Here is a 19,185-nt window from a genome sequence, read left to right as displayed (position 1 = left end):
CAGTGGCTCACGCCTGTAATCCCAGCAACTTGGGAGGCTGAGGTAGCTGGTTCACTTAATCACTTGAGCTCAAGAGTTTGAGACCAGCCTGGCCAACATGGTGAAACCCCATTTCTGATAAAAATAAAAAAATTAGCCAGGTATGATGATGCACACCTGTAATCCCAGCTATTCAGGAGGCTAAGGCAAGAGAATCACTTGAATCTGGAAGGCAGAGGTTGCAGTGAGCCAGGATCACACCACTGCACTCCAGCCTCGGCAACACAGCAAGACAAAGAAAGAAAAGAAAGAAAGAAAGAGAGAGAGAGAAAGAGGAGAGAGAGAAAGAAAGAAAGAAAAGGGAGGGAGAGAGAGAAAAAAAGAAGGAAGAGAAGGGGAGAGAGAGAGAGAGAGGGAGAGAGAAATTCATGAGAGCTGAGCATAAGCCACACTAAATGCACACACAGCAAGTATTAACATGTATTAGTTATGTTTTGAGGATGTATGTTCACAAATACAAAACCTCTGGGGAAGCAGAAGAGCTCAATATTTGCAACATAGGCTCTGAAGCATCAGGCTTCATGGAGGTGAATCCTGCTGCTGTGTGACATTAGGCAAGTCATGCAACTTCTTCATTCCCCCTCGTTCTTAGAGGGGTGACAGCAGCTGTTCCACAGAGTCACCATGAGACTAAAGATCAGCAGGAATTCACGTATGTCGACATCCGTGGCAAACTGCAATACAATAGCAAGGCCTTGCAGACAGGAGCCACGGTATCTTCCTAGACATTAACGATGTCTTCGTAGACATCAGTGGCCTCTTCCAGTTCTAAAATTGTATGGGAATTACATTTTGTTGTTGAGCTAAATATATAGTGTGGAAGAACATTCAGATTTAAAATTCCTGAAGCCAAGCAACTTAGCACCGTTATTTTTATCATTACAAGTTTACAAATTATGCTGTTCCTTGAATAAATTGTCAAGCTAGTTAATCCATATAAATATTCAGAAATATAAAAATACAAGTTGATAGCATTTCTATCATACTTTATTTCAACAATCAGTCTTTGTGGTATTTTTATAAATTACTGTTCAGCAAAGTGCAGTTTTACATTCATTCTTATCTACTAGCAAAATAGACTTAGAGGCTTCTTGGATGTTACAGACTTTGTATTTCCTTCCTAACATGTTGACGTCTTCGAGAATGTGTCAGAAATGATCGCCTGGAATGTGAGTCATGAAAGTCAACTGGCAGAAGACAGCTTAGAAAACTGTCACTGGAGCCTCTGCTTGCAAGTCAAGGACTCACAACGTCAGAGGCAGCACTGTTTGCCGGAGCAAAATGAAGAGGCTTGCTGAGACCCAACTGCCCAACAATGACTCATTCACAGGTTCTCTGCAGTTTGGTAGAAAGAACCTGCTGAAGTAGTAATGGTGATCATATTGATCATGACAATGTGATCAATATCATCACTAACATCAATCATGTGCTTACTATGTGCCACCCACTGTTCTAAGGGCTTTATCCTTCAATGCAGTTACTAATATCATTATCCCCATTTTACAGGTGAGGAAACCAAGGCAGTGAATGAAGTAACATACCCAAGACCACACTGCCAGCGATTGGGAGAGCTGAGGTTTGAATCTACACAGAACCTGTACTCTTAGCTTTCTAAGTGCTTTACTTGGAACTGATCTGAGATTTTAAAAAATGAACAAAATACTTTCTTATGCTTTAAAAAAGTTCAAAAGTAAGTTAAAGGATTTATGCTACATTTTAATCTATGATCTTGATTATGTATCAATTGGATTATGTACTTTTTTTTTTTTTTTGAGATGGAGTCTCACTCTGTCTCCCAGGCTGATGTGGAGTGCAGTGGTGTGATCTCAGCTCACTGCAATCTCTGCCTCCCGGATTCAAGTGATTCTCCCACTTCAGCCTCCCAAGTGGCTGGGATTACAGGTGCATACCACCACACCCGGCTAACTTTTGTATTTTAAGTAGAGACGGGGTTTCACCGTGTTGGCCAGGCTGGTCTCAAACTCCTGACCTCAGGTGATCCTTCCACCTCAGCCTCCCAAAGTGCTGGGATTACAGGCATGAGCCACTGCGCCCGGCCTGTATTCACTATTTATTCTTAATTTTTGAAATTTTTGTGAGTATATAGTGTGTGTGTGTGTGTGTGCGCGCGTGCATATATATTCTAAACTGCAGAATTCTAAAGTGCACACACACACATGTATTTAAATTTTGAAAATTTTTGAATACTATTTTTTAACTCCATACAAGTATTTTAAATTAATTTTCTGTTTATTTCTAGTTATTAGTTTTCTTCCCTTAATTCAAATCAAGAAAAATTTAAAAGGTGAAGTGTTACAAGTTAAGAGACTCAAGTTCTAGTCTTCTCTTTGCCATGAAATTACTGTGTGAACTTGGTCTAGTCTTCAGTTTCCTCATGTTTATCAGCATGTTCCTTTCTTTAGCTAAAACAGTTCAGTGTATGTAAAGTGTCATTCTATGAACTTAAGACATCCTGCCTGTTGAGTTGCAGATGGCTGGGGCAGGTTGCCAAGGGGCTAGTTTCTCCATCCTGCCTTTCATGGCTGCATGCTACAGTTCCCCCCACACATCTTGATTATTCACCAGCACAAGATGTCACAGAGACATGCCTGAGTTGGCCAGGACCCAGGATGATATTTAGAAAGAAGAGAATAAAAGCTTAAGGATGATAGAGTTTTCTTAATATTAAACAAAAGCATACTATGTTCCTTCTAATTTCCTCTCAAACCACTTCTCATGTTAGCAAAGCAAATGAGATGAACGTCAGCCTGTCATATTTCTGATGTAATGTATGGGCTGGTAGTTCATCACAAAATCAGCCATTTTATAGGAACTAAATATGTTTCAGTGCCAAGCCATGTTCTCAAGCAGCGGGATGCCTGCTAAGCAGGGTCCATATATGTTAGAGTCCTGAAATTACAGTGATATTTTTATTTTAAGACATTCAGGAGCAAAAGCAAATAGTGGAAGGTTGTCATTCATCAAATGCAATGACCTTATTCTTTAGAAAAAATAAGATGTGACTATTACCCAAAATGCTATTTTTAGAAGTACAATCACCTTTTTTTGAATCTGCCATGAAAATTCATGGAGATCAAGTATGATTAATGCATTATTTTGTAACTTGCCACCCAAAACAGGGTAGTTTGTTTTCCAAATTTCTTATCCTCTGCATATTTAAAGTTACTTACTGAGAGCTTTCCACGTGTAAAGAATTGAAGGGACAAATCTGCAATCTCTGTTACAAGATTTAAAAGAAATTTTTGGAGGCCAAGAACGTCCGCAATTTTATTTTTAAAGTATCCAATAATTTATCGCCTTAGTAACAATTAAATGCATTAAATGCTAAATGCTTATTAAGTAGAGTTGAAATGGATTTGTTTGCTGTTTCTCTTAGAATTTTAACTCCAGCCTCTAGCCCTCTCCTCCCCTTTGCAATGCAACTATGCTTTCAAATATTGTTCTTTAAAAGGAGGCTTTATGGCTTTGGAGGAATAAGCTGATTTCACAGCCAGTTTTGCCACTGCTGTGGAAAGCAGAGTACACATGCAAGCCAGCTGAAGTCATACAAACTACAAGGATTACGGCTGTGGGGGCCTCCACAACTCCTGTCAAACTGCAATTGGAAACAGCTTTTCCAAAGTACAACATGAGAAATCAGGAATTCTTGTCCACAGCTCCCCAACCTGCTGGGTTTCTAATCAGGCCTGGCATGACCCATGAGGGATCAGACACAGGAAAATCACAATGAAACTAGGGTATCTTCTGTTTTCCAAGCTTCACTCCCCCGGATCCGTTCCAAGCCTGTAATTATTGTCTTTCATCCATTAATAAGGGAACTATTTCTGCATGGGGATAGGAGCTTCTGTAAGGCTGGGCCCAATCATTACAGGCTCAGTTCAGGGCCTTTTTCCCTCACACCAACTACTGCATGTGCAAATTGTGTAACTGCTTGAGTTCTTATTTAACTTATCTCAGTTACTTCAACTTTATCAGTCACTTAGAGATAAGACAACTTTTTCAGAAATCATAGAAAAGCTATTTAGAACTTTAATAAACTAGAATCATTCAATGAAAGTTTCTTTCTTGGTACTACAACTTTAAGGGGAAAAGTTGGCTCTCAGGAAAACAAGGTCATCAGTAATTTAGTTAAAGAAGAATGTTCTCAGGGTTTATTTGTTTTTTAGATTAATCCAGATGTGGCCCAATTTCCCATACCTCTGTTAAGATCTAGCAGCTAAGAGATGGCAGAAAACCCAGAGGTCAATTATGTCAACTTCCATTTCCCTTGTCAACTCTTCAATGATCTTCGAGACACATTTACTAAAGTTGGAAAATGAAGTAATCAAAGAGCTGATTTTAAAACAAGCTTATCAAACTAACTGCCAGCATCCTTGGTACACACAAGTCACTCAATCTGATGATATAGTGCTGTATTATACATGGGTAGTAATACCTAAAAGTGAGCCAGCTGTAACTTTCAACTTGAAAGACCCTTAATTAAAACTCCCTTATGTAATCCAAAAATAAAATTCTAAGAGAAATACCCTTGGCTGAGAGGGGGTCCATCAGGCAGCTGGCAACTAACGATAACATACAGAATGTCCTGTGTTACATACAGGCCCCAGAGACTTGCTATAGAAGAAAAGATAAAAAGAGAATATAACTCAAGGGACCAGAAAATGAGAGTCAGACACATCTCATTATGCAAACTCTTTCCTTTGCAACCCAGGCACAGCTGGCCATAAGTAACATTAAAACAGAGATCTTAAGACTGACTTTTGTAGCAATAAGACACCAAGTTCTAGCCTGACTCTAGCATAGCATCCCATGATAGATAGCAGCCCCCGAAAGAAATTGAAGTATTTTACTCCAAAATATATTTTGCACAAAATATATTAGCACTGAAGTCAGCTACCTGGAGGCTTCATCTGCTTGATGAAACCTTGGTCTCCACAACCCCTTATCTTAATCCAGACATTCCTTTCTATTGATTTCAGCTCTTATCTAAAGAGTTATCTAATAACTCTTTCAACCAATTGCCAATCAGAAAAATCTTTGAGTCTGCCCATGACCCCCACTTCCAGTTGTCTTGCCTTTAAAGACTAAAGCAATGTACATCTTACATGTATTGACTGATGACTTCTATCTCCCTAAAATGTCTAAAACCAAGTTGTAGCCTGACCACCTTGGGCATATGTTCTCAGGATCTCCTGGGGCTGTGTCATGGGCCACTGGTCACTCATGTTTGGCTCAGGATAGTCAATCTATTCAAATATTTTCCAGAGTTTGACTCTTTTCATCAACACTTAGTTGCATGATTTCAAGACATAGCAGGAATGTGATTGTTTTTACTTACTTTAAAGGTTCAATTCAAACTCCATGACTCAATGAAACGTTTCCCATTCCCTTGAGTTAATTTCTCTTTTTATCTTTTCTTCCATAGCAAGTCTCTGGGGCCTGTATGTAATACAGGACATTCTGTATGCTATGGTTAGTTGCCAATAGGTGAACATTCCCCCAATAGATGGTGGGCTATTTCCCTAAAGTCAGGGATTATCTTATTCATCTCTGTTCTCTTTCCCTCACTGTGTCCTGGAATTAAAGCACAGAATCTAATTAAAAACAACACAAACAAAAAACCTTCAATATTCTAAAAGTTCTAATCAATAGTCTAATCAATTTGTTATTATTTAGAGAAGATGCTTTCAGAAAAGAAGTATAGTGTGTTCCTCCACAGAGAAACCAAATAGCGAGTAGATAATCACACTTTGAACAGATCCTCTAAGAGAACAATACAATTCAACAGAGAAGCGACACGAAACACTTAAGGCAAAAAAGGAAAGCGAAGCCAAGACTGTCTGCTCATCTGGGAACCTGGAGACACTCCCCAATGTGGGAAAAGGGTAAGAAAGAGATCCCAGTGGTCCCCATGCCCATCATGGACTCCTGCAATCCTAGCCACAGGAGAGCCCCTCAACTCTCGTGGGCCATAAGACTAACATAGAGAGCTGCCTAGAGTTGACACGAAAGCATTGCTCCACAGAAGGAGTGCACACTAGGTCCCACACACCCGCTGAGTCCTAAGCAGCTACAGCATAGTGCCATTTTGAGAGCCTAGCCTCCGCCAAACTGCAGCCTGTGCCGAAGCACGACAGTCCCTGCATCTTCACATTCCTGGATCCCCAATGACATCCCCCATGTGTAGGCACTGCTGTGGCTAGCCATTGCCACCAGGGCTGAAGCATGAACCATTGACAGTGGCCCTGATACCCCCAGCAGTAGAGCCATCACACGTATTTATGGGCCCCACTGCTGGATGCCAGTACCAGGGCCAAGGTGCAAGCCACTGGCAGCGACCCCACTGCCTTAGTAGTAGAGTCATCATGCATTTACAAGTGTCCTGAGGACAGGTTACCCTATCCAACATAAGGATCCAACAACATAAAAACAGCCCAATATCCCTGATGAATATAGACATAAACATTCTCAACAAAATACTAGCAAGACAAATCTAACAGTACACCAAAAAGATAATGTACCATGACCAAGTGGGATTCACCCCAGGGATGCAAGGTTGGTTCAGTATAAACAAGTAAATAAATGTGATACATTACATCGACAGAATGTGGAACAAAATCTATATGATCATCTCAATAGACACAGAAAAACCACTTCATAAAATTCAGCATCCTTTTATGATAAAAAACTCTCAATAAACTAGTCATAGAAGGAACATACCTGAACATAATGAAGGGCATATATGACAAATTCATAGCTAACATCATAGTAAATGGGGAAAGGCTGAAAGCCCTTCCTTTAAAAACTAGAACAATTCAAAGATGTTCACTTTGCTAATCCTATTCAACATAGTACTGGATGTCAAAGTCAGAGCGATCAGGCAAGAGACAGAAATAAAAGGCATCCAAATTAGAAAAGAGGATGTAAAATTGTCCCTCTTTGCAGATGGCATGATCTTCTATCTAGAAACACCTAAAGACTTCATCAAAAAAGCCTTAGATCTAATAAATAAACTCAGTAAAGTTACAGAATACAAATTCAACATAAAAAAGTGTGTCTACATATGAACAACACACTAGCTGGTAAAGAATTCAATAAGGCAATCCCATTTACAATAACTACAAAAATACTAGGAATAAATTTAACCAAGGAGGTAAAAGACTTCCACAAGGAAAACTACAAAACACTGATTTTTAAGAATTGAAGAGGACATAAACAAATGAAAAGACAGCCCATTCTTATGGATTAGAAAAATTAATATCATTAAAATGACCAGACTGCTCAAAGCAATCTACAGATTCAATCCAATCCCTACCAAGATAGCAATGTTGGCAAGGCATAGCAGCTCACATCTGTAATTACAGCACTTTGGGACACCGAGGCAAGAGGATCGCTTGAGCCCAGGAGTTTGAGACCAGCCTGGAAAACATCCCATTGCTACAAAATACTTCAGAGCATTGGTCTAGGCAAAGATTCAATGGCTAAGACCTCAAAAGCACAGGCAACAAAAACAAAAATAGACAAATGGGACTATATTAAACTAAGAAGCTTCTGCTCAGCAAAGGAAACAATCAACATACTGAGGACACAACATGTTGAATGGGAAAAATATTTGCAAATTATTCATCTCATAATGGACTAACATCCAGACGATACAAAACTCAAACAGCTCAACAGTAAAACAAGAACAATAATAATAATAATTACATTAAAAAGGGGCAAAGGACATGAATAAATATTTCTGAAGAAAAAACATACAATGGCCAGAAGTTATATGAAAAAATGCTCAATGTCACTAATCATCAGGGAAATATGAAAGTCAAAACCACATTGAGATATCACCTCACCCCAGTTAAAACTGTTATTATTAAAAAGATAAAAAGTGATTGATAGATGCCGGTGAGAATGAAAAGAAGAGAGAACTCTGATACACTGTTTGTGGGAACATAAATTAGGACAATCTTACGGAAAACAGTATGCAGATTTCTCAAAAACTAAATGTAGAATTACCAAATGACCCAGCAATCTCACTACTGGATATTTATCCAAAGGAAAAGAAATTAATATATCAAAGAGTAGAATGATAGACTCCACCAGGTGGAAGGGTGTGTTGGTTGGGTTGGGGAGAAGATGAAGAGAGGTTGGGTAATAGGTAAAAACTTATAGTTAGATAAAAGGAACAAGTTCTAATGTTTGGTAGCAAGTATCTATAGCTAAAACAATACACTGTATATTTCAAAATAGCTGGAAGCGAGGACTTGAAATGTTCCCAACATTTAGAGATGATAAATACTCAAGCTGATGGATACCACAATGCCCTGACTACACATTCTATGCATGTACAAAATATCACGTAAATATGCACATATATTACATATCGATAAACAAAAGTTTAAAATTTTTCTTCAAGCATAAAAACAAACAGCAACCAATTTTTAGAATTTTTGAATTTTTGACATTTTAAAAATGTCAAAATAATATATTTTCTAATAAAAGCAGTTTCTTCAAAGCAACTTAAAGATGTACTTATGAAAAATCTAGCTCTATTTTACCAAAATTTTAGTCAAATCAAGAAAAAAGAATTCTGTTTAAAACTATGAATTTACTTGAACATTCAACAGTCTGGGCCTCACCATTAACCTGGAAATGACATTCACTCACTAAGAGCAATAATATTTGGACAGTCCTTACCTTCATGAATATACATCTGTTGAGCATCTTCAAGATGTAATAACCCCAGTAAAGATGAAGGACTTGCAAGATGATGAGCTGTAGGTTGAGGAAGATGTATGAAAAGAAAGGCTCGAGGTAATACATAGGTATAATCAGCGTGCAATATAAAATCCTGAAACACCAAACAGATGAGAGACTTTCATTACAACCAAAGGACTTATGAATTTTTAATAATAAAACATATACTTTTTCTCCTAAGCCATACATTAATTTCATTTCTTTTTTTTTTTTTTTTTTTTGAGACGGAGTTTCGCTCTTGTTACCCAGGCTGGAGTGCAATGGCGCGATCTCGGCTCACCGCAACCTCCGCCTCCTGGGTTCAGGCAATTCTCCTGCCTCAGCCTCCTGAGTAGCTGGGATTACAGGCACACGCCACCATGCCCAGCTAATTTTTTGTATTTTTAGTAGAGACGGGGTTTCACCATGTTGACCAGGATGGTCTTGATCTCTTGACCTCGTGATCCACCCGCCTCGGCCTCCCAAAGTGCTGGGATTACAGGCGTGAGCCACCGCGCCCGGCCCCATTAATTTCATTTCTAATAATGCCTAGGAAATTATTGAAAGAAAAGATACAATAATATTATCTTAAATATCATTACTGTCAAGCAACAAAAAAAGTACAATCTGTCTTCCAGAATAAAAGTTAAAGAAAACAGCATTTTTATTACCCAGTGTTTAGAATGTTTCTGAACCTTGGTTTCCTCTTTTCAAACAAGATCATGTACTAACCATTTTTATCTTTCAGTGATGGGGTTAGAGGATGTTGAGGAACAAATAAGATAATGCATGTTTATACAAGTGTCATTATTGCCTTAAAACACAATCTCATCTATTTGGCATCAAAGATGAATATAGAATACTACAAAAATAAATGTTACAAATAAAAGAAGCTTTAACAAAGCAAAAATTCCATGATTACTTCCATTTCTGCTTCCTAAAATAAACTACATGCTTTATTAATTTCATAAAGAGACCCCTGGACACAATTTGAACTGCTCCTGATGACCTAAGATGCACATTGTCTTCAGATATTATTGCCATATGGGCTAGGCATGGTGGCTCATCCCTGTAATCCCAGCACTTTGGGAGGCTGAGACCAATAGATCACTTGAGTTCAGGAGTTTGAAACCAGCCTGGTCAACATGGTCAAATCCCGTCTCTACTAGAAATACAAAAATGAACTGGGTGTGGTGGCTTGCACCTGTAATCCCAGCTACTAGGGAGGCTGAGATAGGAGAATCATTTGAACCTGGAATGCAGAGGTTGCAGTGAGCCACGATTATGCCACTGGACTTCAGCCTGGGTGACAGAGCAGGACTCCATAAAAAAAAAAAAAAGATATTATTGCCATATGAAGGGCTATTTGTTCATTTTTTAAACCTACACAGTACTATAAATTTAGAGCCCTTCAATAGGTTTATAAGTATATTAGTTATAAAAATAATTTTTCATGTAACATTGGGGAAACAAAAAAATAAAACTGTCCATAACACCATCACCTTAAACAAACAATATTGTAATTTTCATGCATTCTCTTCCAGTATTTTCCTATATAATTTTTTAAATTTTTTTATTAACATGCAGTAAAATTTACTGTTTTTTGGTATATCACTGAATGAATTTAATATGCCTATAGGTTTGTTCAAACACTATTACAATTAGAATACAGAACAGTCCATCATGCCAAAAATTTCCCTGATGCTATCCCTTTATTGCCCACACCCTCCTTCATATCTAACACTTGGCAAACACTTTGCTCTCTATCCTTTGGTCTGTCTTCCCAAGGACATAAATGGAATCATATAGTGTGTGAGCTTTTAAGGCCACCTTCTTTCACATAGCATAGTGCTTTTAAGATTCATTCAGTTATCATGGTTATCAATAGCATGCTCCTCCTTATTACTGAGTGGCACTGCACTTTACAGCTGCAGCACAGTTTGTCTTTTCACCCCCTGAAGAGCATTTGGGTTGTTTCCAGCTTTTGATAATTATGAATAGAACTGCTATAAATATTCATGTAGATACTTACATGTGAACAGAAATTTTGATTTTTCAAGGGTAAGCATATAGGGGTAGAATTGTGTGCCATATGGTAAATATATGCTTAACTTTATAAAAAACTGAAAAACTATTTTCCAGGGTGGTTGCTTTATATTCCCACCAGCAAAGCATGAGAATGTCAGTTGTTCTGTACCCTTGTTTGTACTTCATATTGTTCTATACTTTTGCCACTGCAGTAAACATAGCATTTGTGAGATTTTATGTTCAATTTCATTTAGCTTTAAATCAAAGACATTTTATGCTATTTAGACAACTTAGCACATATAGTGTTTCATAAACTAAAATTATTTCTGTAAAAGTGTATATTTCTAAATGTGAGATTACTGTTTCAAGGTGTACATTAAAGTTACAAAAATTCATGGTGTATATTAAAAGGTACTAAAGTGTTGCCAAATATTTTCCAAAATTATAACTATTTATAAGGCCATGAGCAATTTATGAAAGAAGAGTTTAATTGAACTCAGAACTAGTATGAAATAGTTTCAAAGTTTGTTAATTTAAAAGATAAAACACTTTCAATTTACATTGTTTACAAGGCTTTAACTGTTCCCCTATGTCTGCTTAGTAGCTCTATTTCTTCTTTGGTAAGTTATCAGTTCGAGTTCTTTGTTTGAAAAACAGGGGCCAGGTGCAGTGGCTCATGCCTGTAATCCCAGAACTTTGGGAGGCTGAGGTGGGTGGATCACCTGAGGTCAGTTCAAGACGAGCCTGATCAACATGGTGAAACCCCATATTTACTAAAAAATAAAAATATTAGCCAGATGTGGTGGCAGGTGCCTGTAATCCCAGCTACTCAGGTCACTGAGGCAGGAGAATTGCTTGAACCTGGGAGGCAGAGTGTGCAGTGAGCTGACATTGCACCACTGCACTTCAGCCTGGGTGATGCAGTGTGATTCCATCTCAAAAAAGAAAATAGATGTAATAACTTGATTGCTTTTAAAAACTTAGGAATTACAGAAAAATATACAGAGGTTAAGGAAAAAATCATCTGAAGTCTTACAACTTACAGGTAGTGCAGAATATTTTGCACTAATTCAGGATATCTCTTTTGGTGAACATAATTCAGGATATCTCTCTCAAAAATACATTCTTTAAGGTGCTTTTTTTGTTGCCCCTCCTAACACATGATTTTATGTAAGGATATGATCACTACCTATGTGTGATATTTGTACCCTGCTTTTTTCATGCAATAATATTTTACAGAGAGCTTTCCACATCCATGAACATAGCTATATGTCAAGAGTCAGCAAACTTGTTTGTAAAGGAACAGATGATAAATATTTTAGGCATCTGGACCATTTGTTCTCTGTTGCAACTACTCAATTCAGCCATTACAGTACAAAAGCAGCCATGACAGCTAACATTACATAAACTAATTCATGTATAGAAAGTACATACATTAGTGTATGTGGCTGTGTTCCAAGAAAACTATCAACAAAACCAGGCAATAGGCTGAATTTTGCATTTGAGCCATAGCCTGCCAACCCCTACACCATATGTAATGGCTTCACAGAAATCCATTTTATAGATATATCATAATTTAACTAATCCCTTGTTGGAAGACATTCAAATTCTTCCCAACTGCTCATTATATTAGAAAGAATGCTGTGATAATTACTTGTTAAAACTTTTTTTTTTCAGTCGGGAGACAAGATCTTGCTCTGTCTTCCAGGCAGGAGTGCAGTGGCATGGTTCACTACAGCCTCTAACTCCCAGGGTCAAGCAATCCTTCAACCTCAGCTACCCGAGTAGCTGAGACTCTTGGTACATGCCACCACAACTGGCCAATTTTTTTTTTTTTTTAAGAGACAGGTCTTGCCTTTTTGCCCAGGCTGATTTCAAACTCCTAGGTTTAAGGGGTCCACTAACTTGGGCCTCCCAAAGTTCTGGGATTCAGGTATGAACCACCATGTTGCCCTATAAAAACATTTTGATGTAATTATTTGATTATCCACTTAGAATAGCTAAAATTCTGAATCAAAGAGTAAACTCATTTTACAATTTTGAATATAGTGTTAGACTGCTTTTCAGAAAGACTATATCAATTTATATTCTTGCACCCAATATATAAGGGTACTTGCTTCCTCAGATATTGACTAATATTGCATTTTGTCAGCGTCCACCTAAAATAACAGAGTACTGTTTATATTTACATTTTTATTTAATGTGTAGTGACTATATATATTTTATACATATAATTATATCTTTTATTGGTTATTTTACTTGGCTACTTTTATTTATTCTTTTATGCACTGCTTCTTTGTGGCATCTGTCCATTTCTCTATTGGAGCATTTATTTTTTCTGTTGATTCTTAAATGCTCTTTATCTATTAAGATATCAACTATATTTTTGAATTATGTTAATTAGCTTTACCTATTCCAATACTTTCTTTCAATACTGATTTTTTTGGCAAAGTTATTTAAAATTTTTTTAAATAGAATCTGTCAATTGCTTATTTTATACCTGGCCTACATGTTATGTTTTAAAGGCCCTTTTTCAGCCCCATCAGTATAAAACATATTTTCCTGTATTTTCTTAAAGGCCTGCCTTTAATACTTATACATCATGTCACTTCTTTGCGCATTTCCTCATCTGTAAAATGCAAGAAGAGAGTACCTACCTTATTTATTCAATAAACCATTACTGAGCACCTACTAAAGTGCTACCTGACACTTGGCAGTAGCCAGGAATATGACGAGGAATGAAAGGGACCAAATCCCTAAACTAGTAGGGCTTACCTTCTGGTACCCACATTTATTTATAGGCTTATTAAAGGAAATGACACATTTAAAAACCTATTTGCCATTCTGGTTTGCTGGATCCTTGGGCAATTTTGTGCCTTATTCTGTATTCCCTCTGCCTAGAATGTACCTTCTCTTTTCAACTGAACCCCTTTCTATCCATTAAAGCATGGGTCTCTCCACAACAAAAGTTTCCATGTAATTCTGGTCACCACTGAGTTTATTCCTTTCCTCCTGGCTCTCCCCTCCTCACTAGCAGGCAAGCTTCCCAAAGGCAGTGGCCAGGACAACTTCATCTCTGGGTCTTTCCCTTGTCTGGCTCAGGTTCTTTCCTTACTATGTTATTTAGCTTTTAGGTCCCCTATTGGGAATTTGTGAGTGTTATTATTGACAAAAGGACAGACCCAAAATACCTTCTTTACACAATCTACCAGAGAATATGAATAATTGGCTAAACATATAATTGCCTATTGTGTCCCAAGCAAAGAAAGAAAGAAAGAAAGAAAAGGACAGGGCATATGGCAGGGTTCTACATGTACAAAGGCTGTCAAGTGGGAAGCATCATGGAAAAATTCAAGGAGCTAAAAGACCAGTGTGGCTTAAGGGGGAGGAGTGGCATGAAGGGTGTTGTAAGATGAAGTAGGAGAAGTGAAGAAGCCATCTCAGGTAGGCCTTGCAAGTCAAGGTGGAGGTGTGGCCTTCATTATGAGAGCAACAGGAAGCTTTGGCTGGCTATAGAAAGATGAGTGATACACATAGAACAGAATTATCAGAGCTGGGTTCAAGGCTCAATGCCACTAATTTCTTAGCTCAGAAACTACGTAAGTCACCGAGCCTTGGTTCCTTAGTCACTGGGTAGAACTAACTGCCCTTCCACCACTGCCTCTGACTGGAGGTTCCCAGGAGACACATAGAAGCTGCCATTAAGATGCAAATGTCTTCTAAGAGAGCCGAGCCTCTGGACAGAGAGAAGAGGCCAATGGGACTGGTGCTGGAGTCTTCAAGGTTTAAATCAGGGCTCCCAGGATCTTAGCAAGTTCCATAATCTCTCTGGGCTTCAGTTTCTTTTGTAAAATGAGAACACTACTTGGGTTGTTATAAAGATTAAATGAGTTCACAAATGGAAAGTGCTTATTATATAGTAAGTACTCAAAAATGAGAGTTATAACTATTACTCTTACTATCATTATGGCCACTACTACTTTCCCACAACTAGTCCTTTCCTGCTGCAGAGGATGTATGCTAATAATAACACAGTTAGAGCAACACCCCCAAGAGAGTGCTCCTGCACTGGCTGGATTTCCTGCCAATGGGAGGAGGAGGAGGCCACTTTGGAGAGCATGAGCAGTCTCCAAGGAATGGGGACTCTGCAAGAGGACAGAGGGGACTGGAGGCCAAAGAAGTGGAACAGGAGTCCAGAGGAGAGTAGCCATTGTGGCATTGGTGACAGTCACCTATGATGCCACAGTTAAATTTTCAAGACATCAATGAAGTATGGTCTAGTCTCTCAACTTAAGTTTCCTCTCCTTCTATGCTAAAAGAAGAATTGGAAAAATAAAAACAAAAAAACCCTCTGTCCTTCCCAACTTTCTTCCTAACACACGTGCATACGTGCAGGCACATGCATAGAACACACAACACTTGTACATTATCAGAGGTCACCACCACCTTACAGTAACTGAATGGAATTTTCCTTTTCATACAGAATGCCAAAAGACTACTGTATTCCTAAATTATTGGGACCACTTTGTCCCTGTCCACTGGATTTAACCTGTCCAAATTGATAAGCTACTACCATGCCCTTGGATTGCAAAGCTCAGCTTTGTGTGTTTTCAGTTTTGTTTCCAATCTTAGCTCTTCTAATCACTGAAGTTTGCATGGTTTGAATAAATTGCAGTGTTGGTATAAATATTAGCTGATTTTGCTGGACTAGCTAAGGTGACCACCAAAAAGTTGTATTTGTCTAATGAAAATTGCAAGGTAAAGATCTTATTTTCTTGCTAATTGTGGGTATGAGCATTAGGCCCTTTTAGGATAGCAAATACTGGTTCTACAGGTGAACAATTGTCTACCTCAGTGATCTCTTAAGTTTCTAAATGACTGGGCAGTTGAAGAAAATTTAATAAATACTTAGTAAAGACAAACGATACTGCTCTCCATCTAGTTTCAAATTTAACTTGAAACATATCTGTTCTGTGTTTCAAATACCCTGTTTCTAGTCTTGATTCTTCCATAACTAGCTATGTGATTCTGGAAGTACCTTAACTCTTCATCTGAAAAATAAACATGGCATCTAAATGTTTCAACAATGTCAGCAACATGAAAGACAAAGAAGAGGTAAGGAACTGTTCCAGATGAATGACAACGAAATGTAATACATGATATGGAGCTGGATCCCCAAGCAGTGAGGGGGAAGAGCTGTAAAACACATGACTGGACTGATTGACTAAATTGGAACATGGAAGGTAGACTGCTACATTTCCTGCAATTGATAACCACATTGTGATTATGTAGGAGAATGTCCTTCTTCCTAGGAAATACATGCTCAAATATTTAGGGCACAAGGAATTATTTAGTTGATATTTACAACTTCTAAATGGTTCAGAAACAAATATGTGTATTCATACACATGTGTGGAGGGGAAGGAGAGAGAGAAAAAAAAAATGACAAAGTAAATGAGGCAAAATGCTAACTGACAAACAGTATATCTAAGGGTTCTCTGTAATATACTAGAAATTTCTTTGTAAGCTTAAAACTATTTCTAAAATTGGGAGACCGAGGCAGGTGGATCATGAGATCAAGAGATTGAGATCATCATGGGCAACATGGTGAAACCCCATCTCTACTAAAACTACAAAAATTAGCTGGGCATGGTGGTGCATGCCTGTAGTCCCAGCCAGCTACTCAGGAGGCTGAGGAAGAAGAATTGCTTGAACCTGGGAGGCAGAGGTTGCAGTGAGCATTGATCGCGCCACTACACTCCAGCTTGGCGACAGAGCAAGACTCTATCTCAAAAAGAAATTATTTTTAAATAAATGAATAAGTGAATAAAAGGACAGGAGTAGATTATAAATAAGGTTCCTCATTCTAGGATTCTATGGTTTGAACAGGGGTTATTGTTGTAGCTGTCCTTCATAAACTTAAAAATGGCAGAAAGAAGGTACCAAGTACATGGGCAGGATGAGACAGCTCTTCTGAGGGTTCCTGTGGAATGAGACAGTGAACATATGTGGCAGAACAGGTAGTCTCCTACCTCAGGTATGCGACTGGAAAGTCTAGTTCAGAGATATGTATCTGGAGTGGTGGCTCAAGGGAGTGGCCCAGCTGTAACAGAGTCTTTCTTGCCTTGTACCTTCCTTTTCTTCGCTGGCTGTGCAAAGGGCACTAAGCTGACCATGGTGCCATCAGAACCCATGCTCGGCCATCTGCTTTTCATTTAGGACCAAGGCTCCGGGACTTCAGAGGACAAGAAGGGTCCATCCTTCTCTAATCCCTGGTCCCCACCCATGCACGTCAGCTAAGAGCACTGTTGGGTACTTTCAGCTTTGTCTTGTCTTTTCTCTATTTTTTAAAACTCTCCTTTCTCTGTTAGCCATTCCAAGCATTTACATGGTCACACAGTCCGTAATATTCCCTTTCACATATGGACTTCCCGGGGCACTATTTTTCTACACTTGTAAAAGCTGGATCATTTCAAAAGCTGACATCTGAAGTCCAGTGAACCAGTGGTAAGGGGAAAACCTTACAAGCATATGTGTCTTTGGAAGTAAGGGAGCTAGGTGTTTCAGTACTATTTGCAGTTGAAATGTTTTCTTTTTGAAACATCTGAGAAACATAGTCAGTGTGAATAGTCTTCAAACATATGAAACAGGGGTAGACACAAAGACCTCTCTATGGCCTTGATGCACTCCTGGAAGGCACAAGCTGTGTCTCACCCACCGTGTGCTGTTGTTGTTACAACATCTGGCTATGATGAGTTCAACAAGCCACCCTGCCACCTGCACTTTCAGCTGTGACAGACACTAAACTCTCAGGTGCAAAACCAGCAAAGCAGAGCACGCCTTCCCTTCAGGTAGACCTGCCTCGGTGGAACCACGATATGCTCTTGTTGTTAGTGGAGGAAAATTGTTAGTAGTCAGAGGAATGGTTTGCCTGGCCTTAGAAAGGTCTTTCTAGCCTAATAACTCTGTGTGGGTATTTGCATATTCAACAAGGTAGATACATCCAATAATTCCAAACTAGAGAAATAATTTTTTGAAAAAAATAGTTGGGAATACAGTGTGAAAAACTATGCCTGCAATTTAAATGGTTTTGAATAAAAATGCAAACAAATGGGGTTACCAGGCAATTAAAACAATTTGACCAGTGCTCTTTTGAATTTCTACCTAATGTGAATGAAACAATGCTTAGAAAACCAATGTAACTGGCTGTTGTAGAAGCTGACGGAGAATGAGATAAGATCCCCAGAAACAGAAGAGGATCCTAGTGGCTGGATGCGAAAGGGAGGCTCACCAAGAAAATATGCAAATATGACTGACGCTGGGGAAAATGAGAGAAAAGTCAAAGACAGGGAAAGGGAAATGTACTAACTCCGGTTATTTTTCTCAAGGCTTCTAGACAAATCTCAGATAAGCACGACCCGTTAGTTTTCTCCCAAAGATGTGCAACAAAAGCAGCTGGAAAGAAGAACAGAGCAACTAGATTGCAAACTGCTTTCCAGGGTGCCTCTAAGATGCCTCAGTCTTGAAAAAGGTTAGCTGAGCCACCTTCCAGTGATACCTATGATCTGCACATTGCTTGGTCCATAGTAAAATCCCAACACATTTGGATAGAATAAATCTTCTTTGAAAAATGAATCCACAGAGTTGTAAGTTTTAGACAGAGGACTGAAGCCAAGCTAACAACAAGGAACCAAATTTTCCCCTTTGGCTCCACGAAGATGATGGTGCAACAGGTTCATGCCGGTGGGAAGACCATTTAAACTAGAGCAGTACTCTGCACCAGAAAGAAGATCCCTCTCTGATGGACATGCTTTCTTCAGAGACCAGTGAAAACTGATCTGCCAAACTTCCAATGGCTTGGTGAGGTTTTTCTCAACTTTCCAAACAATGAGAATTGGTCAACATCAGTACAGACATATTTTTATCAGGAAAAAGTTTTTGTTGTTGTTCCGTTTTTATAACCTTTTTTTTTTTTGAGATGAAGTTTCACTCTTGTCACCCAGGCTGGAGTGCAATGGTGCAATCCTGGCTCACTGCAACCTCCACCTCCTGGGTTCAAGCGATTCTCCTGTCTCAGCCTCCTGAGTAGCTAGGATTACAGGTACCTGCCACCACGCTGGGCTAATTTTTGCATTTTTGGTAGAGATGGGGTTTTACCACGTTGACCAGGCTGGTCTCAAACTCCTGGCCTCAGGTGATTCACCTGCCTCAGCCTCTCAAAGTGGTGCTGGGATTACAGGCGTGAGCCACCACACCCAGCCTGTTTTGTTTTGCTTTACTGTCAAGTTTGTTCATATTGATTTATTTGCAACCCAACTCCTTGAAGACAGCAAATAGGAGTACTGGCTGCTCTCTACAATGGGCAAGT

General features: G+C 38.8%; 1 protein-coding gene across 1 annotated transcript in view; it reads right to left on the bottom strand.

The window, feature by feature from the left end:
• The window catches only part of CERS3 (ceramide synthase 3), a 102,592-nt gene that overhangs the window by 22,203 nt on the left and 61,204 nt on the right, over positions 1 to 19,185 (bottom strand). Inside the window, exon 11 of the mRNA XM_012438621.3 lies at positions 8,752 to 8,905. Coding sequence (XP_012294044.2) covers positions 8,752 to 8,905 — 154 coding nt within the window. The remainder of the gene's footprint in view (positions 1 to 8,751; positions 8,906 to 19,185) is intronic.

The sequence above is a fragment of the Aotus nancymaae genome, unplaced genomic scaffold (genome assembly GCF_030222135.1).
Source record: "Aotus nancymaae isolate 86718 unplaced genomic scaffold, 86718_ANA_hifiasm-v0.15.2.pri h1tg000014l, whole genome shotgun sequence".
Classification (NCBI taxonomy): Eukaryota; Metazoa; Chordata; class Mammalia; order Primates; family Aotidae; genus Aotus; species Aotus nancymaae.
This window is presented reverse-complemented; position numbering and strand designations above follow the sequence as displayed.